Here is a 25,473-nt window from a genome sequence, read left to right on the forward strand (position 1 = left end):
GGTAAGGGTACCAAGCAATGTCACTGGAGCCTGAGGACTGGCTGTGGGACTGAGATTATTGCAGGAGCTGGGTCTCCTGGACTACAAGGCTATTCTAGGTACAAGGTACAAAGAACAGAGCAGGTAAAGGTCTGCAAGTCTCATCTACAGAGAGCATTTCTAGGCTGCGGCTCAGCCCAGAGACCAGGTAGAACAGGAGTAGCATCAAGAGATTGGTACACATTAAGACATGACATGTGCCAGGAAGAGAGAATACCTCCAGGGAAGGCCTGGCAGCAATCTGGTGAGGTGCGAGGGCCCTGGCCGCCAGCTGGGGTTCAAAGCAATGCTCAGTCTCCAGAGCAAAACCAAAAAGCTAGACAAGGAATAACATCAGAAGATAAGAGTAAAAACCACGTCCCAAGAACTGAGCCCGCCAGAAGAGGGGCAGTCCTGGAGCCTGAGATTGGTCCCGGTGTGCCAGACCTGGGCTCTCGGCCACAGCACAGGAGACTGAAAGAGACACCAGGAGGGAAAGAGGCTGCTCCTGTAGGCCCTGCCTGCATTGTACTCCACTTGAGATAGAGCAGCTATGGCTCAGAGGGGCCCCAGACGAGGGAAAAGAGGTAATGACGTCCTGTGCACAGTGCGTCACCTGGTGTTGGGGAGGGGGAGGCAGGACTGACAGGATTTCCGTGCCCAGTAAGGACAAGGGGCTGAGGGGAATCCAAAAGGATCCAGTGGAGCCACCGAGTTGAGGCAGGGTCTAGACAGCAGGAAAAGACACATGGAGCTGAAATCCCACTGCACGAAGCTGAGGCCCAGTTTGACAAAAAGGGTTATATTCATAGCTCCTCATTGAAAGGCTGAGCAGTAGGACCTGGGGATGGTGTGGGATCAAGGACAGATTAGCACATTCTATTTCCATCCAAGGGAGGGGAGTTACTAGGTCCAGGGTGTAGCCGTGTCCTTTACGTGTTTATGCCAGACTCCAACAGAGAAAACTGAGGGTCCTCTAGCGGCCATCCTCTAGCTTCCCGGAAGGTCTATACTTCCAGCCATTCTCAAGTCCCCACTCTCCCATCCTTCAGGTCCCAAGAAGGGATATCTCTGCAGCACAGCGAGCTGCTTTCCTTTCTGGAACACACCTGCCTCCTATCCAGCCTCCACCAAAGGCTGGGGTACTGTTTGTCTCCCCTGTTTATTAAAGACTTTTCATCTTGGCTTCCCAGGGTTTCTCATCATCAACATCTCCTTTACGTTCCTACTCAAAGTCAAAGGTACTCTGTTCAAACAAGACTCCATGCGACCAGCACCCTCCCCCTATTACCTCCAACACTTCAAAGTTCTTAAGGTGGGCATACAGATTGGGTGTGGATCTATTCTATTCAGTCCCTTATTCTACCTTCTCTAGATTGATTTGAAACAAGATCCTATTTTTCCCAGCTTCATATTCTCATCCAACGCATAAATAAAAATACTGAATGACCAGGGGCAAGGATAGGCTCTATCAGTCACTCCCTGGGTCTCTTCAGCCAGTTTTGACTCCACCTAAATACACAAGCATCCATCCCATATATCCCTCTGCCTTTTCAAATGCATAGCTGAAGCTCAAATATACTGCCTGTCGCATCCCACGGGCTACCAAGCTTGGTGGGAAGAAAATAAGTCTAATCTAGCTGGTTTACTCTGTGGCCCCTACTGATCATCCCTTGTCTGTAGGCCAGTGCCCAGCACAGCACTGACCAGCACACAGAAGGTATTCAATAAATATTAGTGGGATTGAATCTTCACTGACAAGCCTCAAGTGTGATATCTCCCTCTCTTTAATCCACATAAACAAAGAAGGGAAATAGAGAAAATATAAAATGGAACGGGCATTTATATTCATTTCAAATTCTCACAACTATTCTATAAGGTAGAGTCTTCCCATTCTGTAGACCAGAAAACTGAGGCTCCAGAGAGGCACTGACTTGCCAGAGTCCATAAAAAGTGACAGAGCTTGGATTCAAATCCAGATTTGCCTGACTGCATGGTCTTTCTGCTACACCCCACTTTCTCATACTCATGCAGCAGGTATTGTTTCTGTTTTACTACATGCAAACATCTCTCACCATGGAGATGCCTATATCCCCTGATCTAGCCTGAGTTCAACTCTAAGGATTCCAAGGCCTGAGTTTTCCCACGAAACAACATGCTGGGAGCTGGCTGTGGCATTGTCATCAGGACAGTGAAGATCCAAAGGCTGAATGGCCAGGCCTTTGAGGTTACACGTAAGGCCTCATGTAGAGAAATTTTTGTTTCATCAGAGGAAGCATCCTGCACTTAGTATGAGGAAGTCTGGGTTCTATGCTTGCCTCTGCCCCAATCTGTCATGAAATTCATTTCCCCCATCTGGGTCTCAGCTTCCTCAACTGTAAAATGCATTATCACAGAATTACTAAAAGATCAAATGCATAGTTGTAAATGAAAGTGCTTTGAGGTGTTTGGGACATTTAGATGGGCATATCCCATAGGTAATAAAGAATGTAGATGTGGGATTTGAGGAAGAGGTAGGAGTTGGAGAAGTAGATGTGAGAATTGTCAGTTCCCTTCAGTGGGGCCCCGGGCTGAACCCCACAGTCCTAAGGGAATCTGTGATGGTTTACTTTATGTGTCACCTTGACTGGGCTAAGGGATGTCTGAATAGCTGGTAAAGCATTATTTCTGGGTGTGTCTGTGGAGTTGTCTTCATAAGAGATTAGTATTTAAATCGGTACACTAAGTAAAGAAGGTCATCTTCACTAATGCGACTGGACATCATCCAATCGTCCACATGCCACTAAGGGCCTGAACAGAACCAAAAAGCAGAGGTAGGGCAAATATGCTCTCTCAGCTTGAGCTGAGACATCCATCTTCCCCTGCCCTCTTACATCAGCTCCCCTGGCTCTCAATCTTCAGACTCAGACAAGGACTCACACCATCAGCTCCCCTGGTTCTCAGCCTTCAGACTCAGACTGAATTATACCACTGGCTTTCCTGGGGTCCCAGCTTGCAGACGGAAAGATTGTGGAGCTTCTTGGCCTCCATGATAGCATGAATCAATTCTCATAATACATCTCCTCGTATATGTATCTATATACATAACCTATTGGTTCTGTTTCTCTGGAGAACCCTGACAAATACAGAATCTATAAACTATTGTGTCAGAAAAAGAAGGGAAAATAGGGAATTTAAGAGTCTAGTCTATGCCTTATTAGTGATGTACCTCTTCCTATCATAATCTCAATCCTATTCTTCAATTCCCACCACCTTCCCAGCCTACCACAGTTCACAGAGACCTGCCCATTCCTTCTCCTCTGAACTAGGATTCCCTGACCAACCCACTCTTTGGACAGCTAAAAACATGTATTATCTCAAGGTCTGCCCTAGGATTCCCTGACCAACCCACTCTTTGGACAGCTTAAAACATGTATTATCTCAAGGTCGGCCCTGTGTGTTTTTCAGCTTCCATGGCAGTCACCTTCTGGTAATCTGTGAGTTACTCAGGACCAGGGCACAAGACTTACTTATCTCTGTAGCCTCATACTTAGCATAGAGGCTGGCCAGAGCAGGTACTCAGCAAAGGTGGAAAGGAGAGAAAAAGGGAAGAAGAAAGGGAGGTTTTAGCAGGAAAGGGGAGATACAATATAAAGTGCACGTGGAAGGCAAATAAATACCAGCTCCTGGGATCAGAAAAAATATGGCAAGCTGTCCTCACAACCCCGACTGGAGCTCAGCTCTCAGAATCCACCTCACACCAGGGAACACAGCCACAGAGAAACCATGGAGGTTTCATGAGAGCAGAGGTGGCTGGCTAGGTGAACAGAGCGAACCCAGGGAAGCTGGTTAGGACCTGGGGAGCCAGAGGGTGGCAGAATTCCCAGCCTGAGTGCTGCAAATAGATTTTAGCAAAATTAGGTCAACTGTTAACACAATCAGGCCCGAGGCAAGGGAGGAGGGTGTAAACAAATGAGATGCTTACATGTGAACACAGTCAGGGGTGATGGTGAGAATTTTCAGGGTGCCAGTTAGCAATGAGAATGTGAGCCTCCAATAATTATCACTTTCTGGAATCCCCTCTCCCAGTCTATTCTCTCCACCGTTCTACTGCCCACACTAATGTATGTGCTAGGAGTTTCTCTTGTCATTTACACAGCCTTCTGTGCTGAGGTATCTGTTTAACCTGTAAGAACTATTTCTGGGCCCTCCTCCCTTCTGGTTGTAGCCAAAAACTGCCTTAGCTGCCTCACCTATGCACAGACACTACATAGGGAGCGGTTCTCCCCACAACTAAGCTGGGCCAGACTCTTCTCCCACCTCCCCCAGCTTCCTTCTGTGTAACTTCTAGCATTCATCTCCTGGCACTTCTTCCTTGCTGGGCCTTACACTGAGTGCTGATGACAGATGAACAAAGCTGTGTCTACCCTCAAGGAGTTTCCAGTTTAAAGAGTAACAGACAGGAAAACAGATTGTTATACAGAAAGCAGGTACAATTACTTTGCTGTGCACCTGAAACTAACACGATATTGTAAATCAACTATACTTCAAAAAACAAAAAGGCAAATCTGAAATAACAAACACACAAAAAAGCAGGTACAAAGGGCTGTGAATCCCCAGAGGAAAGTAAGAGGGAAGGGTTGAGCATGCCCGGGAAGAGGCTGGAAAGGCATCCTAGAGAAGGCTTGAAGGGTAAGTTGGAACATAACAAAAAGGAGAAAGAGGGTAAGAACAGCTGACAGAGACCAGAGCAAGCTGTGCCAGAGAGGCAGCTACTCCTGCTTCCTGAGGACTTTTCCCTATTACCTGAGCCACTGAGGAAGGAAAACAAGGTGCAGTCTCGTCTTTTCCTCTATCACAAAGGAAAATTCCCCAGCCCTCGCAATTACTGGGCAGGCCTCTCTCTGCACCCTTCTCTGCACCCTTCTCTTTGTGCTAAGAGCACAAAGGGCACATAAGCCCTTAGCCCGAGACCAACCACAGCAGGCATTACACTAAAAACAGTAGCTATCATTTACTTAGGGGAAACTGGGACACAGAGAACCTTAGGAATGTGCCCAAGGTCACAAAGCGAGTGAGTGAGTGATAGAGCCAGTTTGCTTGATTTCAAAGCTAAAACTCTTATATCTTGTTTCCTCTAACACAAGTAGAGGGTGGGATAATACAGTAGAAAAGAGCACTGAAATGTAAGTTAAAGACCTAGGTTTAGGGGGCTTCCCTGGTGGCGCAGTGGTTGAGAGTCCACCTGTCGATGCAGGGGACACGGGTTCGTGCCCTGGTCCGGGAAGATCCCACGTGCCGCGGAGCGGCTGGGCCCGTGAGCCATGGCCGCTGAGCCTGCGCGTCCGGAGCCTGTGGTCCGCAACGGGAGAGGCCACAACAGTGAGAGGCCCGCGTACCACAAAAAAAAAAAAAAAAAAAAAAAAAAAGACCTAGGTTTGAGGCATGGCTCTGCTATTGAAAAGCTGAACGACGTCTAAAAACTCACCTCATCTGGGCCTCAATTTCTCCCTCAGTGAATCATTTGCTGCCCTAATGAGACATCAACTTAGGCCCCAAACTGAACACTGTCCTTGGGCCTCTATGTCTCAGAGCACACCTGACACCTGACTAGCGGCACGGCCAGGAGAGCCCCAGGTGGGCCAGCCTGGAGCCAACTCTGCAGGTGGAAAAGACAGGAAAGCACCTGTGCTGCTCTGTGGCCACATGGGGAGGACTGAGCTGTCTGCCATTGTCAGGGCTCTGGGCCGAGCCAGTGTGATCCCTCTTCCCCCTTCCCAAGCTCTGAGGCTGCTGTGAGTGGATGGATCCTGCTCGCTCAGCAGACACCCCCAGCTACTGTAAACAAAATTTTGATTTGCGATTTCTCAAACCTCAGACCCGTTAAGACTGGGAGAAGTAGCCATGACTGGAAACTGAAGTGGGCCCAGGTGCTCTGGGGGTGTTTACTACAAGCCTGTGGTGAGGCCTGAGTGCTCACCCTGGATGTAGAACCCAGCAGAGCCAGCACAGGCCATCACTCTAAGTCCTACGTGAGTGCTGCACAGGGAAGAGCACTGACCTAGGGATTTCAGTCCATGCGCAAATGGGAAAACAGAGCTGAGAGGGACACAGATCAAGGGATTCTTTGCAGATACCCACCAGGCATGGCCCCGCCCTTGCAGAAGTCTCCTGGCAAAGAGCTTCCTAGTATCTTCCTCAGGTTCCAGCTGGCAATTTTCAAAATTTTTCTTTAAGAAGCATCAGCAGGAAAGTATAAAAACAATCTCTGCCATCAGGACAGCTGCTGGATTCCAAAATCTTAGCTCCCAGGAGTACACCAACTCTACCTGAGTCCTTGAATGAGAGAGCCAGTAAGAGCCTTAACGACCAAGCCCATTTTACAGATGAGGGAAGCTAAATCTAGGCAGGAGAACTAAATTGCCAAAGGTCACTTGATAAGGTAAGGGCCAAATACAGAAATCCTAAAAGTACAGGATACAGGATACAGGAGGAAAGAACAGACCTCCTCCTGTCTTTTACACAGAACCCTTATCAACCAAAGGGTTCTTGCCCAAAATCATGGAATGTACAGCTGAAAGGAATTATAAGGATCCTTTAGTTCAGCTGTTTCATGATGCAAATCAGCAAACACATACTGAGAAAAGTGACCTACACCAGGTCACACAGTGAGTGGCAATTCTGAAGAGACCAAGGTGCTTTCCTAAACTTTATAAGAAGTTCTCTAAATGGAAGTCCAGGAGTTATAAAAAATCAATTTGTGTATAATGATGATGATGATGATGATTATGATGGAGATATAATCCACATACCCTAAAGTTCACTCTTTTAAATTGTACAATTCAGTGCTTTTAGCGTATTCACAAGGCTGTGTAACCATCAGCACAATTAATGTTATAACCTTATCATTACCTCAAAAAGAAATCCCATACCCATTACCAGCCGCTTCCCATTTCCCACTCCCTCCAGCCCCTGCCAGCCACCAATCTGTATTTGGTCCCTATGGATTTATCTATTCTGAATATTTCATATAAATGGAATCATACAATATGTGTCCTTTTTTATGTCTGGCTTCTTTCACTCCCTCAGTTCTGTCACTTCTTTCACTTTTTTAGGCCACTTTTTTCCAGGTTCATCCATGTTGTAGCATGTATCAGAACTTCATTCTTTTTTATGGCTGAGTAATATTTCACTGTATTTATATACCACCACTATTTATCCATTCATCCATTGATGGATATATGGGTTGCTTCCACTTTTCAGCTATTGTGAATAATGCTGCTATGTATATATACTTGTTTCAGTACTGTTTTCAGTTCTTTGGGTACATTCCTAGGCATGGAATCGCTGAGTTACATGATAACTATGTTTAATTTTTTGAGGAACACTATTTTCTACAGTAGCTGAACCTTTTTACATTATCACTAGAAATGTACAAGGGTTCTGATTTCTCCACACCCCTGCCAACACTTACTTTCTGTTTTTTGTTTTCGCTTTTATTGTAGCTATTCCTAGTGGGTGTGAAGTATCTTCTTAGCTCTAGTACCCCTGCTCTGCCAATCTCAGAAATAGTTTTCTGCTGACCTCTGACCTCCCTTAGATTAGGTCATATGCAACCTATAGGCTATATGAAATGAGTCTAGGATAAGATACTCCTGTCCTGGTATCAGTCTAACCAGCTTCACCAAGGCTCCTCTTGCTGGCTCTGACCTCTGGGACTCAGTACCATGTATGTACTCAGGATTCTGGTTCCTATGCTTTCCAGCCCTAGCTGATTTTTCTATATACAATCCTTGCTGACTTTAACCTGCAGTTTCTAATGCACCCTTTCAGATATGGTAAATCCTATTTTGAATCAGAACATGTAACAGTTAATATGTCTCAGAAGACTAAGGAAGACTTTCAGGCTGGCGGAGACCTCCCCTAACTAAGGTGTGACAGAGGACAGCCTCTGCAAAGATAGCTTAGCTTTCACTGCTGGGTTTGATTCTTCTGGCAGAAGTGTTCTTGCTGGTATATACAAAGAGAGGGGAATAGGCTGTTAACGGAGAGAGTTTAATAAAGCCACTTCCCATTTTTCAAGAGTCAGCTCAAGAGTGATCCTCTCCATAAAGCTTCTTGGTCTGCAATTGAAAACTCCTCCCTACTTTGTGCTCCCGCCTGAACTATGGAATGACTTACACGACAGTTATACCACCGTATTTGTTGACCATTTATTCAATTTGTTGACATGCCAATCTCCACTCAGAAGGAACTTCTTGAGAGTAGGGACCCTGTCATGCATAGTGGTACACAGTAGGTGCTCAATAAATGTTAGTGGATGAATGAAAGCCCATTGCTCAGTATGCAGGGTGGGTCTCATATAAAGAGTAGTGACTTCGCTGTGTCATTTATTCAAAACTTATAAATGAATCACAAGAAAAAATGTGTCCTAGGACCAAAAACAGGGCAACAAAGGAGATGGAAATGGTCTTCTCCCATGTTGCTCTGTTTCACGTTTTCAAAAGATATAGACCTTCTGGAAAAGGCAAAACTATGGAGAAGTAAAAAATCAGTGATTGCCAGGGGTTGAGGAGGAGGGCAGGGTAAATAGGTGGAGCACAGAGGATCTTTAGGGCAGTGAAACCATTCTATATGACACCACACAGATGGATACACATCATTATACATTTGTCGAAATCCACAGACTGCACAACACCAAGAGTGAACCTTAATGTAAACTACAGACTCTGGGTGATAATGCTGTGTCAGTGCAGGTTCAGCAGTTGTTACCACTGTGACATCACAGTGTACCACTGTGGTGAGGATGCTGATAATGGGGGAGGCTGTGCATTCATGCGGGCAGGAGGTATATGGAAAATCTCTGTAGCTTCCACTCAATTCTGATGTAAACCTAAAGCTACTCTAAAAAATAAAGTCTAGGGACTTCCCTGGTGGTCTAGTGGTTAAGACTCTGCACTTCCACTGCATGGGGCACGGGTTCAATCCCTGGTCGGGGAACTAGGATACTGTGCAGTGTGGCTAAAAAAAAATTTTTTTAATTTTTTTAAATTAAAAAAATGAATATAGGGAATTCCCTCATGGTCCAGTGGTTAGGACTCGGGCTTTCACTGCTGTGGGCCTGGGCTCGATCCCTGGTTGGGGAACTAAGATCCCACAAGCCGCATGGCCAAATAACTAACTAACTAAATAAATAAAGTCTATTAAAATTTTTTTAAACCACGGAAAGTACAGACCCATCCACCTCTATTGAGACATCAGCTTGGGCACTTGTCAAGCCAAATGCACGGACAGGGAAATGTTATACTGCCCATGACCCTGCCTGCCAGCTGCTTCTCTGGACTGGTTCTTGGTTCTATAGCATTCTGCTGCTGGCATCCTCAATTGATGCCAACAGCTCCCAAAGGGCAGGGAGTAGGCCCTAAGAGACTGTTTGGTCAAGACTAATTTTCTAAGAAATCTTGCTACTTCTGTGCTGAGTTCACTTAGAATAAAAAAAGGTTGGCAAGGTTGGCCCTTCCCACCTCGCAGATCTTCAGGAGTTGAAGCACCTAATACCCTCAACTAACCCTGGGTTGAAGAGACCAAACTTCCTTGGTCTGAGTGTGTCTCTATTGATTCAGTGAAAGCCTGCTTAATCCCGTTTGTCTGTCCAAGGACACAAAATGTCCAGCAATCAGTTCATACCCTCTGCATATCCACAGCTGAGAGCAGGAACAGCTAAATGGCACTCGGCCCCTTTTGGGTGACTTTTTATACCTGAGCATGCCATTCATATTTTAGCGTTTGTATCCCTGCTCAGGTTGTTTCCTCCACCTAGAATGCCCTCTCCTGCCACCTCCATGGAATAAAACCCTATCCATCTTTAAAGGCAGAGGTCACACGCCACCTCTTCTATAGGATGCCTTCTTTATCCCTCCCCTGGATCTCAGCAGCATTGTGTACCTCTCTAGAACATTCATTTTATCCATTTAGGGCAGACCCAGGACCTCAACCCAGCCACTCCAACTGCCTTCGGGTCCATGGCACATCAGCAGCCCTTCTTGCCACAGGACTCACAGAGAGGAGGCCCAAAGAGCACTGTGTCCAGGGCCTTCAGCTGCAGCTTCTGCCGATGGCTCCGGTCTGTCATCTTTAGCACAGTCCCTGTCATGGTGGTGTTGGTTACAGCGAGCCTGTTGGGACAAAGAGTAGGGGCTCAGTTCCCTGCCGGCAAAGCAGGAAGGATCCTGGTAGGACTACCCACCTCGCCCAGGAACACTTCCATGACTTCTAGCTCCTGGCGATTGCTCCCCTCTGCACTCAAGTACACAGAGTCTGTACCAGTGGATCTCAACAAGCAGTGAACAGGACACATAACATTCACCAAGAATTTGTTCACCCTTCTCCCCATGTCCACCATCTCCTGAATATCCTACTCTCAAAGGATTATCCATCTGTAACCATTCCCACACCCAACTGTAAATTTTCTGTTGTACTTCTCCTTCCAGGGATTATCCACTATATACCTGTCCCCATACTCCCACCATTTGCAAACACATTCACCTGTCCAGCCCAGGTCAAAATGTTATGCCACGTGACCCAGCGATTCTAGGGACCTCTGAATTATCCTAATCCTAACACATTGTCATTAAATATAAATCTGCTGACAACAAGCATTGCATTAGTCTTCTTATAATGCAATGCAACAAGCATTGCATTAGAACTTCTAAGAAATGAGAGATGAGCTAACATTTAATAAGCAGCTGTGTATATCTCATATTGTTCTGACACTTTAGATACAATACCTCACTTGGTCCTCACACTTTAAGAACCCAGTTCTATTATTAGCTCCATTTTACAGATAAGAAAAATGAGACTTAGAGGTAAGTAACTTCCCAAAGTCACGCAGCAAGTAAGTGGCAAAGGCAGGATACAACGCAAATCTGCTAGATCCGTCCCATTATACCACGCTGCCTAGGGATGGGCCTAGAAGCGCCCACACTCTACCCCACACCCTACTCTCTGAACGCTCCATGCTTCCTGCTGTCGCTAAGGTACCACAGCTTGTTTATCTCTACCCCTATGCCCAGCCTGGCTGGGTCTGGTCTTGGATCTAATCCTAGTCACAGAATGGCCAAGTGAGCGCACTGCCTGAGAACTAACTTCTTACCCTATGTTTTACAGTTTTAATCCAAGCCATAGCCGTTCTTCAAGATGGAATAGGCCAGGGATCCACAGGGCAATACTGCTATTTCCATGGGAAAGAAACCTAAATCCTGGAGCTTCATGGTCAATCATCTGTTTAATTGTCTGTCTTTTCCACTAAACGTGGAGTTCCTCAAGGCAAATGTGAGGTCTAATGCATTTCTTTGTCCTCAGGACCCAGGAGAGAGCATGGCACATGGTAAGTGCTTGGTAAAGTTTTGTTAAATAGAACTAAACTGAGTATTTCCAGGAAGCCTATTTTCAAACTACATGGGGCAAGAGGAAGGTGCAGTGAAAAAAGCAGGGCACTTAGAACCAGGCAGACCTGAGTTCAAATCCCAGCTCTGCCACTTACCAGCTCTGAAAAATCATAAAATATCTGAAGTTCAGTTTGCTTGCCCGAAAGTTGGGATAATAATTCCTTCCTCCCAGAATTGTGAGAATCAACTGAAATAATAGGTAGGAAAGTACCCTATAAAGGGATGTACAGACATTAAGATTATTACTCTCTCAGAGTAGGGAGAAGCTGTGAATAAGAGGCTGCAGGCAGCAGAGGAGGGACCAGCCAGCTCAGCTAGGCCTGGACAGCAGCGCCCGGTAGCCCTGTGGCTGGAGGCTGCGATGTGTGGGCATTCCAACAGCTTCCCCTTCCCCTTTCCCCTTTGCTGAAGCTCATAACCAGATGCACCTACATAATAAGATGACAGATTATACATAATCAGCACTTACCAGACAGTAAGCCCTTTGAGGGCAAGGGCAGGTTGTTGTCATCTTTATCCCCAGCACCCAGCACAAGTGCTTGGCCCAGAGCAGGTACCCAGTAAATACTGGGTGAATGAATAAGTGAATGGATTAATGACTGAATGACATATGGCGCTAGTTTGACATAACAAGAAGTCCAAGCAGTATTCCATCCCCTCCCCACACCCACCCCAAGTCCTAGTACATTGTGCCTGAAAGGGAGGCAGAGCTAGGGCATAACAGCTGTCGGAAGAGTCATTCCAGAGAGGAGACTGGGGCCAATGGTAGTCAGCCCCCACCTCTGCACCGGTTCTTTAGAGCAGATAAACTGCAGATGGATAGTTCCGGGAAGGTTAAAAGAGCCCCGAGTCCCCTGGGCAATGAAAGAGGCAACTGCTGGGGGGACAGCAAAAGAAAAAGAGAAAAAACACAGGCTTTGAAGTCTACCCAGATCTAGGTTCAAATCGCAGTTTTGCCTCTAACTAGCCATGTGACCTTGGAAAAGTTACTAGGCCAGGTTCATCATCTAGATACAATAATACCTACCTTACAGGATTGATGTCAGAATTAAATGAGATACTGTACATAAAGTGTTGAGTAGAGTGCCTGGCATACACTAAGCACTCAATAAATGGTAGCTATTAGTACTAGTCCCAGGATTGACAGAACTATTAAGTAAGAGAATAGATGTGGAGTGTCCATATGCTTTCTAGCAAGTGCACAGTAAATGTGAGAAGTCTACAGATCCTGCCCTGAAAGGGGTGAAACTTCAGTTAACAGGTGAGAGCAACGTGAGGGCAAGCCGACCCCAGCCCATTCCCTGCACCCCCAGTGAGAGAACCCAGTCCCTTCCTGACCTCGGCATGGCATGGCCACTGAGCTGCAGCTTCCGGAAGGTCTCCTCATACTGAGGCAGCTCCACATATGTGATCAGCCACTGCACCACCTCATCCACGGTCCAGTTGTATACTGCGGGAAGAGATAAGCAAAGCCATGACTCCAGAACGCAAGCACTGCTTGTTCTTACTGTCACAGTCTCCACGACCTTAACATTCAGCACATGTCTACGTGTTTAACAGATCTCTCTCCCATAAAATCCCAAGTATGAAAGGAATACATACAGTACTTTTTGTCTGACCTATAGGGGATGGACTTGTTCTTCCACTATTCAAGTATCTGGGATAAAATAATCCTTAATTATTATATAATATACTACATTATATATAGTATTATATTATATATTATTGCAATATAATAATAACAAATGATATTAATAGAAGCCATCATTTACATAGCACTTACTATATAACAGGTACTGTGCTAAGCACTTCACAGATATTAGCTCACTAATCTTTGCAACTACCATGTGAAGGATATGTTCCACTTCATCCCTATTTTACAGATGAAGGAACTGACACACAAAAAGGTTATGTAACTTTCCCAAAGTTATCCAGCCAGGAATTGGTAAAGCCAATTTTGGACTCAAGCAGTCTGGCGTCAATAGCCCTTGCCCTAGCCATTATGTCATAAATATAATACGTATATAACATTTTAAAATTTATATAAATAATATATATAAAGGATATATATATATGTGTGTATATATATATATATGGACACACACACATACACACATATGTATATCCTCCCTGACACTGCTGGAAAGCTTCATACTAAGGCAAATCTGAGCCCAGTGACGGATCCAGATGACATCACTTAAGCCCTGAATGAGATCACACCTGTAGACAGCCCTATTCATACATTTTTCAGTTTTGTGCAAAAAGTATTTTCCCATTTTGCTTATATCAGATTAAAAAGATTTTCTGTCACAGCAGGAGCCAATTCTAACTGAAACAATTACTGAGTGATCATTCACAACATGGTAAATCATGTCATTACCATACACGGATCACTGTACCTAATCATTTCCTCAATACTATAAGACTGTGATTTTTTTAAATGGACAACCATAAAAATAATCCTTGTAAAATAATTTTAATATTTCTGTGGTATTTAGCCACATATGTAACAAATTTATTTCCATACTTTATCAAGAATCAACAATAAAAGAACAGAAGAGGACTTAACATGCAAGGAATATGTTCAAGCCAAGTAAAAGTCAAATGACATCATGATGTATTATATAAATCAAAGTTTCATAGGAGCTTGAGTAGAGAAAAATGGTGGGAGGACTGAGTCACCATATAGCACCCAGTAATACAGCTATGCTGAACTTAAAGAGCCTTGGGTGGGAGCAACTGGGTTTCAGCAAAAACATGTCATTTTATTGGATTTGAAATTTGCTTTTATTTAATGTATCAGTGTGTTTTTGTTCATATTTGTACACAAATTTTATATAGCAACTTAAACCTCATTTTATGTTTCTACATATTTAAATACCATTAAATAAAGCCAGCTTTGCAGGCCCAAGATAAATGATTTCCCTTAAAAGGAATCTGTACATTTCTCAAGTTGAAAACTACCGCTGTGAGCAGCAAGAAGCCAAAAAAGTTTTGAAGCAGAATGAAATGGTGAGATTTATCACCCTCCTCTCTTAAGATACATATCTTTCCCCAAAATTGTCCTTCATCAGAATGCGTTCTAATTTCTCCTTAGTAGTCAGGAGACATTGAAGGCAGGGACCACATCCTATTCATTTTTGCTCGCTCCTTTGTCACTAAAATAGTGCCTCTTATACAGTGGCATCAATAAGAATTTACTGAAAGAATAACTACCCTAAATGAGGAGTTCCAGAAATGTTCTGAATGTGGGCCTCCAGACAGCAGCCACAATCCTCCTAGACAAATATACAGCTCAGGTGGAGGTTAACTTCTGAAATGCTTGTCCAAAAATCAGCATTCCTCTGGTAGGCACACCTCAGATCTTAGGTTGTTTCTGTCACTCGCATATAAACTAGAGAAGTTGGAAGGCTGGGCTCTGACCCTTCATCCTTCTATCTCCCATAGGGGAGCCCAGCACACGGTACAAAGCAGACACTCAGAGAAACATTCCGAATGAAACAATAGAAGACAAAAATGCTCTAATCTCTCCATGTCCTCAAGAAGCTGCTGGAGCTCAGGAGGAAAGTTCTGAAGCCGAGAGACTTTGAAGGTAGATTAGACCATTTGCAGAGGCACAGGAAAGGTTCCGGGAGAGGAAATGAGGCAGGTCTAGTGCACTCAGATTGATTGCATCCTAGAAGACAAGATCCCGGAGGCTTAGGCGGTGAGTGCTTAGTCATTGCCTGGTTGAATATCTAATTTCCAGTCTAGAATACATTGGAGGGAAGAGAAAGATTAATTTCCAAGAGATATGCTCAAGTCCTAGGGCTTAGGATAGGAGGGATGACAGAACTGGGGTTAAAGAAGTGTTGAGGAAAGTAGAATAGACTGGTCTTTTATTCCTGAAAATGAATATATCTCCACATACATTATAAACGTGATCACTTGCTACGGTCCAGAGTGTTAGGTAATGAAGGCCTAGCAGAGTGGCACAAGATGTGAGGCAGACAGACAAGTGCTAGCCTGCAAAGTGCAGAGAACACATTCCTTCCACTACTGTCAAGGGAGCTTGGCCTCACCCAGCATGGCGTATGGAGTAGAAAGGCCACGTCACGTATTGTTGCTTGAAAGGCTTGAGGCCAGCGGTGCCACAAGGGTCTTCTGTCTACGGGGAAGACGACCTGATACAAGCCTGAGCATAAACGCTTGGCATGCAGGAACTCCTCCACTTGTGCCCTACACTGCAGTGGAGACAGAAGTCACTCTAGACCAGGGTTTCTCAGTCTCTGCAGCACCGACCTTTTGGACAGGTTAATTCTTTGTTGTTGGGGGCTGTCCTATGCATTGTAGGATGTTTAACAATAGCCCTGGCACCTACCCACCAGATGCCAGTAGCATGCTGCCAGTCATAACAATCAAAAGTATCTCCAGATACTGCCAAACGTTCTCTGGGGAGCAAAACTGCGCCCCACTGAGAACTACTGCTCTAAACACTACACTAAGTGAGGCAGAGGGTCTGTAAGGAGACCACTACACTCCAATAAGGATGGACTCTGAACATAGTAAGTCCCTACAGAACTAAGCTTTGCAGAAAAGGATGATGACTTCAGCATGTCAGGACAAACCTCAAGGCACTTGTTTTTTGGGTTTTGTGCTCCACATATTATTCTGTTACCTGATGCCCTACCTAGGTAAGGCTTGGCAGTATGGTGTTGCCCACTCAGAGTCACTGCAGTCTGAACAAAGTAAGCCAGGACGAGCTGCATCCTTGTCAGACAGCAACGCTGTGTCCCAGCATGAAGATCTCACTCAACAGTCAAGGTGAGATATTAGGGCCCCTTGTTCCTAAGGTTCAAGTATCTAAAAGTTAAAAATCTTGTTCTGCTTTCTCATTCCAAAAGAGAAAATGGGAAGAATCCCTGAGCCGAAGTGAGGAAGAAGGTAACAGCAAGTACAGAGAGCTGTGGCTGACAGTAAAAGGAGACAGAATTTGACCAGGGGAGCTTAGTACAGATAGAGACTCCAAGTGACTCACACGACCAAACCCCAGGAGGACATGCAAGCAAAAGAGAGTTTTCTAAGGTCATGATTCTCTCATCCCCCTAAGCCTGTCCATTTTGCTCCTAGAGACATCAAAGACTACATCTCTGGGCAAAATGGCAAACAGAACTACACAGAATCGGAGAAAGCCAACCTCTGGAGTTTTCCACAACAAATAGTCCTTTATAAAAGAAATGGACAAGGTGACTGACTATGTAGCCTCCAACCTTTCTAATGACATAATCTACATGTAAAAAAAAATTTGAGCACACATTGCCAATATAAGAATATCTGTTTATAAATTAGATATATGTACTAACATTAGGTATACTGTAAAACATACATAAAAATTAAATGAGATAAAAATAAATGCAATATAAATACAAGCTATTATATTCTCTTGGGGCACCCCAATTGATTGTCTTGTACAGTTGGAAACCATTGACCCAAACTTCACAGCTTTACCCTACATGTTGCCTCTGTTATAGCTTTTAGCTTCTCAGTCTTCTTCTAGAATCAGTATCTTGCACTATTTACTTATTTATCCTTGAACATTGCTCTCAAACTTCTAGGTCTTTGCTGTTTCTGGAAAAGCTCTCTTCCCTCTTCCTGGCCTGATAAACACCAACTAACCCTTAAAACCCAGCTCTACCTCTTCACTTATTGAAACTCTTTGGAGCCCATTTTAAAGTCATGAGCAAAGACACAGAACTATAAAGTGTGGGGCCTGTTCAGAGAACTCTGACTCCCATCTGCCTGGAGTCCAAGGGTTATATATAGGGACAAGGAGGGTGAGGCACTGCTGAGGCCAAATGATAAAAGGCCTTGAAAGCAGTCGGTCCAAAACTCCAAATTCATTTATTCATTGGGGGGAAATTTTTATTGAGTACCTACTACTTGCCAGGCACTGCTCTAGAAGCTAGGAATATAACAGTGCACAAAAGAGTCACCGGTTCCTAGTGTTTATATTCTGGTGGAGAGAGACAAACTAAAACACTGTAACAAATAATTGTATGTTGGGTAGTGATAAATACAAGAAGAAAAATAAAGCAGGGTAAGAGGATAAAGAGTAGTGCTATATCAGACCAGATCAAGGAAGGCCTCTTTGACAAGATGACATTTGAGGAGAAAATAAAATGAAGTCATGAGCCATGTGCATACTTGGGGGAAGGGCATTCCAGGCAGATGGAACAGTAAGTACTACTCCTAGCACATGAGCTATAGTGATACCTCCAGGGATATGCCAGAACAGATCCTTGGCCTTGGCCAATCCTTTTTCTTGTCAGAGAAAGAATAAGCAGTAAGAAATGGGCTCCTGAATCAGTATGTCTTTCCCCTAATGGACTGGTGGTACCTCCAAATAAAGCCCTCACTTTTGTAGTTTCAAACTCACATCCCAAAAGAACTATGTCTGGCAGAAAAGTCACCAGTACCTTCTTTGCCTCTCTTTCACACAGCTGTTAGTCAGTTAGTTGGTCACTTGGTCAGCCTTTGGTCAGTCTTTTGGTCAGCCAGTCAGATATAGCACAATGGTTAAGAATTTGGACTTTGGAACCAAGTGACTTGGATTGAATTCAAGATTTGCTACTTACTAGATATAAGATCATGGACAAGTTACCTAACCTTTCTGTGCCTCATTCTGTCACCTAATGGTGAGAATCAGAGTTCTCACATCATAAGAGTGTAGAAGATATGAGAAGTTCCTAGCATACAGTAAGTGCTAAACAAATATTATCCATTATTATCACCATTCATTCACTCCTTCATTCACTAAGCTTTCACTGGCTTCTACGCTAGTAGATCCTTGGTTGGTTACAGAGATCAATCTGGATGATCTCCATCATCCAGGGCTCTTTTCTAGAGAAGGAGACATATAGGAAATTAAATGAGTATAATACAGTGTGATAAGTGCTAGGTAAGAGGGATGTATGGGGTGATGTGAGGGCACAGAGAAAGGAGTGACTGATTGCCAGAGAGAGTCAGAAAATGCATCACAAAGGCTAGCTTTTTATCTGACTACTGTGGAGAGAGAGCATTCCAAGACGCCTACAGAATCTTACCACAGTGGCCCTCCCTAAAGACAGTTTGCAGCCTAGACCTGTGGTTTTTCTCTGAGTGGTTTCCCTCTGGCTCTCACTAGCAGTTTGTCATCTGAGCCTAGACTAAGGCAGATACTATGTTAGTTTTCTAACATGGTCCAATACCAAGCCCTAAACCATTACTGCAAAAAGAATCTGGCCCTTTCACTTAGGCCTCATGTGATAGGCCCACTAGGCTGCCTGGCAGAAACCAAGTCTTCAGAGCCCAAAAGGACACACTAGTGAACACCACCTATAAAGAAGCTACATGGCTAGCAGAGACCAGATTAGAGAAAGACTGACATCATGGCTGCAGAGTAGTAAGGGAACCTAGAGTTTGGAATGTTGAATGAGCCAAACAACTCATATAACATCACACAATGGCAGACCCAAGGACAAACTCCTGTCTTCCACATCCCTGCTCTGGGCCAGGTCCTGGGCTATGTGTTAAGATATGGAATCATATAAGATAATGCCCTCAGGCAGTCTGGTGGGGAAATAAAAAGGGAGGGGAACAGATAGTTGCAATTAGTGTGCTAAGTGCTGTGATGAGATAAATGTAAGAGGCTGTGGGAACACAGAAGGCACCTAACCTAGCCTGTGGTTTTCAGGGAAGATTTCCTAAAGAAGGGTATACTGAAATTGAGTCTTAATTATCAAGTAGGATTTAACCAGATCAACAAAGGAAGATAGAGGGAACACTATATGAGAAAGCATCAAAGGATGAAAGAGAATGGCATATCGTAATAACTGCAGATAAATCAGTGCAGGTACGGAGAAGGATGTGTGATAAACAGTGATAGGAAATATGAAAATAAGTGGAGCACAGAAACGAGCCTGAGCCTGGTATGTTAAAGTAATCTGGCACAATGCCTGGTATGTAGAAGGTACTCAGTTAATTTTTTTGTTTTGTTTTTTGCAGGCATGTTTGCACAAATTGGAAGAGAGAAACAGTACCTACTGAGGCCAATACTACAGAGGTGAGTAAGGAATGACAGCATGAAAATATTAAGAAATTCTCAGAATATAAGAGAAGACAACCAGATTTTTACATATATGTACATATTGATCTTTTTTTCCTAATTGAGGTAATTCATTCTGAGATTACAAGTGGGTTAATGTCAATGCATCTGACTAACATCTCATAGATAAACATGAAAAAATCAGTGGCATTTTCTGTAACAATTAATCTTTTTAAATAAATTTATTTATTTTATTTTTGGCTGCATTGGGTCTTCGTTGCTGCGAGTGGGCTTTCTCTAGTTGTGGTGAGCAGGGGCTACTCTTCATTGCAGTGACTACTCTTCATTGTGTGGGCTTCTTATTGCGATGGCTTCTCTTGTCATGGAGCACGGGCTCCAGACACGTAGGCTTCAGCAGTTGCAGCACATGGGCTCGGCAGTTGTGGAACACGGGCTTAGCTGCTCTGCGGCATGTGGGATCTTCCCGGACCAGGGCTCGAACCCGTGTCCCCTGCACTGGCAGGCGGATTCTTGACCACTGCGCCACCAGAGAAGCCCTGTAATAATTAATTTTGTCAACAACTACTGAGCTTTCAATATTTTATTGAGTTCCAAATGAGACAGCAGTTGTGATTTAAATTAAAAGCTAGTTCTATACAAATTGTTACCTGACCAATAGAAAAATCAATATTTATCTTTTCAAAATAGTATATGGTTACTATATATGATTATGCAGGAATTTACTTGTAAAATTTTTAGCAGTACCTTTATTTCTCCAGGTTCCATTTAGTAATATTTACTCCACACAGAAATTTGGTGTCTTAGCATGTTTGTTTCATTATTTAAAAAAGAAATGGGGAACCACTGAAAAGCAGAGACTTGGTCAGATATTTGTTTTAGAAAGATTTCTCTGGAACCAACTAAAGTACAAACTGCAGTACAGTTAGACTGGGCCAAGAAGAATAGTATGAAAACATTCAAGCAAAGCAAAAGGTGATTAAACTAAGACTTCTGCTTCAGGCCAAGATGAAGTAACAGGGATGGAATTCACCCTGCCTCATGAAACAACCAAAAAAAAAAAAAAAAAAAGACAAAACATATGAAACAATGGTTTTCAAGACACTGGACATCAGCCTACAATGGACAGTGATCTTGAGAGCTGGTAAACAAATGAGGCAAATCATACAACTGCCCCAGCTTATGGCTGTGAGAAAATTTCCAGGCCACTGTGCAGAGAGTGAAACTAAGGTTGAGAGGGCAGAAATGGAAATACACTGTTGGGAGGTTCTTATACTATATGTGGCAAGAGGTACTATTATCTCTTGAAAATAGACTGTGATAAGTTAAAGATGTGTATTTTACCTCCTAAAACAACCACTAAAATGACAAACCAAAAAGTTAAGCCAACAAAGAAGATAAACTGGAATTATAAAAAATACTCATTAATCCAAAAGAGGGTAGAAAATAAGGAAGAGTGAACGAAGAACAGATGGGAAAAACAGGAAATGAACAGCAAGATGATGGACTCAGATCTAACCATATTAATAAACATATTCAATGTAAATGGTTTAAACACCCCAATGAAAAGGCAGAGACTGTCTTATTGCAAAAAAAAAAAAAAATCGGGCTCAACCATATGCTGTCTATAAGAAATGCACTTTAAATAGAAAAGCACAAATAGGTTAAAAATAGATGGAAAAAGATACACCAAACTAACAATTCTCAAAAGAAAGCTATATTAATATCAAAGTAGATTTCAAGGCAAAGTATATTACCAGGGATAAAGAAGGTCATTTCATAATAATAAAGAGGTCAGTTCATCAAGAAGACATAATAATCCTAGATCTGTATGCACCTAGTTAACAGACTTTCAAAATGAAGCAAAGACTCACAGAATTAATTGCAAGAAATAGGTAAATCCACAATTATAGCTGGAAATTAAAATACTCCTCTCTCATTAATTGATAGAACAAGTAGGCAGAAAATCAGCAAAGATACAGTAGACTTGAAAAACCATAAACCAACATGGCCAGACTGAATTTTACAGAACACTCTACCCAACAAATGCCAAGGGCACATGGAACATTTACCAAGATAGATCATGTTCAGGTACATTTTTTAAGAAGTCTTAGGGGCTTCCCTGGTGGCGCAGTGGTTGAGAGTCCGCCTGCCGATGCGGGGGACACGGGTTCGTGCCCCGGTCCTAGAGGATCCCACATGCCGCGGAGCGGCTGGGCCCGTGAGCCATGGCCGCTGAGCCTGCGCGTCCGGAGCCTGGGCTCCGCAACGGGAGAGGCCCCAACAGTGAGAGGCCCGCGCACCGCAAAAAAAAAAAAAAAAAAGAAGCCTTAAAATATTTTAAAAATATTAAATATAAAGTATGTCCTCAGACCACAATGGATTTGAAATGCAAATCAATAACAGAAAAATCTCTTAAAAAATCCCCAATATTTGGAAACTAAATAACTTGCTTCTCAATAATTCATGAATCAAAGAAGATATCAAAAAGGAAACAAAGTATTTTAAGCTGAATGAAAATAAAAACAAAACACATCATCTAAGATAGTGAAGAGCCAATACTAAGATATAAGACAGATTTCAGAGGTATGCATTTCTAGGGCAAAAATAATCCCTCAAGTTGGAACACATTAAGGGATGCTAAGTTATTAAAGACTATATCAGGCCCCCCAAAAAGGTGAAAATAAGCATTTACCATCAGTTGCGTTTTCATTTTAGATATTTTCACTCTGTCTATGCTATGAATAAATCAGTTGGAAAAAAGCAAAAAACTACAACACACTAGAATTTGTGAAATGCTGCTAAAGCAGGACCTAGAGGAAATGTATAGCACTGAACGCCTATATTAGAAAAAAAAAGAAAGGTCTTGAATCAATATCCTTAGCTTCCACCTTAACGAACTAGAAAAAAAGAGCAAATTAAACCCTAAGTAATCAGAGGAAATAAAGTTCAAAGTAAAAGTCAATGAAATAAACAACAATAGAGAAAATCCTTGAAACCAAATACTGATTCTTTGAGAAGATCAATAAAATTAATAAAATCTAACAAGATCAGTAAAAAAAAGAGAGAAGACACAAATTACCAACATCAGGAATGATACATCATTACAGATTTAAGGCATATTATAAGAATAATAAGGGAATGTTATGAGCAAATGTATGCCAGTAAATTTGACAACTTAGTGTAATGGACAAATTCCTTGAAGACACAAACTACAAAAGCTCATAGGAAAAAAAAAAAAAAAAACCCGTCCCACAAAGGAAAACACCAGGCTCAAACAGCTTTACTGGTGAATTCTCCCAAATATTCAAGGAAAAATATAACAATTCTGTATGAAGTCTTCTGAAAAAATTGAAGAGGAATACTTCCCAACGCATTCTATGAGGCCAGCGTTATCCTGATACCAAAAACAAAGATATTTCAAGAAAAGAAAATGACAAACCAATATCCTTCATTAACAAAGGTGCACAAGTTTGAAACAAAGTTTTAGCAAATAGGAAATACAGAAAACAAACTAGTGGTTACCAAATGGAAGAGGGAAGGGGAGGAAGGGGAAAATTAGGGATGTGGGATTAAGAGATACAAACTACTATGTATAAAATAGATAAGCAACAAGGATATATTGTATAGCTCAGGGAACCATGGCCATTACCTTGTAATAACTTTTAATGGAGTACAATCTGTAAAAAACACTAAATCACCATGCTGTACACCTGAAACTAATATAATACTGTAAATCAACTATACTTCCATTTAAACATTTTAATAGAAAAATTAAAAATAAAATTTTTAAAAAGTAAAATCCAACTATATATTAAGAAGATGACCAAGTGGGGTTTATCCCAAGAATGCAGTTAGTTTAACATGGAAAAATCAGTCAATATAATTTATCACATTAGCAAACAAAAATAGAAAAAACAGGCAATCATCTCAAAAGACACAGAAAACTCATTTGATAAAATCCAACATGCATTTCTGATCAAAGCTCTCAGAAAACTAGGAATAGAAGGTAGCTTCCTTGATGTAACAAAGGTCTTTTACAAAAACAAACAGACAAACAAACAAAAAAACCCACAGCGAATGTTATATTTAATGGCGAAAGACTGAATGCTTTCCCTTTAATATCAGAAACAAGACGAAGATGTCTGCTCTTACCGCTTCTCTTCAACACTGTACTGGTGATACTAACTAGGGCAATCAAATAAGAAAAATATTTTTTAAAGGCATTCAGGTTGGAAAAGAAAAAGTTAAACTTTCTTTACCAGCAGACATGATTGTCTAATTTGAAAATCTGATGGTATCCTACTGATAAGTGAGTTTAGCAATGTTGCAGAATACAAGATCAATATATAAAATCAATTATATTTCTATATAAAGAAACAATCAGGAATTAAATTTGTAATACCATTTAACAGTAAAATGTATGTTATGTATATTTTACCACAATTTAAAAAATACTATTTACAATAGGAACAAAACCTATGAAATGCTTAGAAACAAATATGACAAAATATATGAAAGACCTGTATCCTGAAAACTACAAAACATTGCTGAAAGTGTTATCTCCTGAATAAATGGAGAGATATACTTTGTCCATAGGTCAGAAAACTAAATATTGTTAAGATGTCAGCTCTCTCAAACTAATCTATAGATCTGATGCAATCTCAGTCAAAATCCCAGTAGGGTTTTTTGTAGAAATTGACAAGTTGGTTCAAGGACAAACAGCCAAAACAACTTTGAAAAAGAAAAACAAAGTTGGAGGGCTAATACTGTCTGACTGAAAGAATTACTATAAGGCTATTGTAATCAAAATAGCATGGCATTGACATAAAGACAGACAAATAGATCAGTAGATCAGAATAGAGAGTTCATAAATAAACCCATGTTTATACGGACAACTGATTTTTGACAAAAGGTGCAAGGCAATGCAGTGGAGAAAGGATAGAATTTTCAACAAATGATTCTAGAACAATTGGGACATCCACAAGGACAAAAAAGAACTAAAATCCATACTTAACACCATATACAAAAATTAATACAAAACAGATCATAGGCCTAAATGTAAAACCTAAAACTATAAAACTTCTAGAAGGAAAGGTAGGAGAAAATGTTTGTGTAAGCTTGGGTTAGGCAAAGATTCCTTATACGTGATACCAAAAGCATGAGCCATAAAAGAACAAATTGATAAACTGGACTTCAGAAAAATTAAAACTTTCTGTTCTTTAGAAGACACTGTAAAGAGGATGATAAGCCATAGACTGAGAGAAAATCTTTGCAAAGCATACGTCTCATAAAGGATTTATATCCAGAATATATACAGGACTCTAAAAACTCAACAATAAGAAAACAAACAACCCAATTTTTAAAAAGACATAAGATTTGGACAGATAATCCACCAAAAAAGATATATGAATGGCAGTTAAAGCACATGAAAAGATGCCCAACATCATTAGTCATCAGCTAAATGCAAAATAAAACCACTATGTAATAACACTACACTATTAGAATAGCTAAAATTTAAAAGACCATACCAAGTGCTGGTAAGGATGTGCAAGCACTGAAAGTCATACACTGCTGCTGGGAATGTAAAATGATACAACTACTTTGAAGACGGTCCAACAGTTTTTTAAAAATATATACCTACCATGTGATCTAGCCATTCCATTACTAGATATTTACCTAAGAGAAAAGAAAATATGTGCCCATAGAAAGACTTGTACATGAATGTTCATAGAAGCTTCATTTGTAATAACCAAAAACTGGAAATAACTCAAATGTCTATCAGCAGGTGATGGATAAACAAACTGTGGTATATTTAGACAATGGACTACTACTCAGCAATAAAAATAAATAAAATATTTATATATGCAACAATATGAATAAATCTCAAAATAATTATGCTAAGTGAAAGAAGCCAATTTTTTAAGTGTATATTATATGATTCCATGT

At 42.0% G+C, this 25,473-nt stretch overlaps 1 protein-coding gene across 11 annotated transcripts in view; it reads right to left on the reverse strand.

Moving 5' to 3' along the window:
* STIM1 (stromal interaction molecule 1) overlaps positions 1–25,473 on the reverse strand; it is a 194,120-nt gene that overhangs the window by 21,939 nt on the left and 146,708 nt on the right. For all 11 annotated transcript variants that reach the window (XM_060303595.1, XM_030831181.3, XM_060303599.2 and 8 more), the window contains 2 exons: positions 12,783–12,894; positions 10,057–10,172 (listed from right to left, as the gene is read on the reverse strand). In XM_060303595.1, the coding sequence (XP_060159578.1) occupies positions 10,057–10,172; positions 12,783–12,894 (228 nt within the window). The remainder of the gene's footprint in view (positions 1–10,056; positions 10,173–12,782; positions 12,895–25,473) is intronic.

This window comes from Globicephala melas, chromosome 8, assembly GCF_963455315.2.
Source record: "Globicephala melas chromosome 8, mGloMel1.2, whole genome shotgun sequence".
In the NCBI taxonomy this organism is placed as follows: domain Eukaryota; kingdom Metazoa; phylum Chordata; class Mammalia; order Artiodactyla; family Delphinidae; genus Globicephala; species Globicephala melas.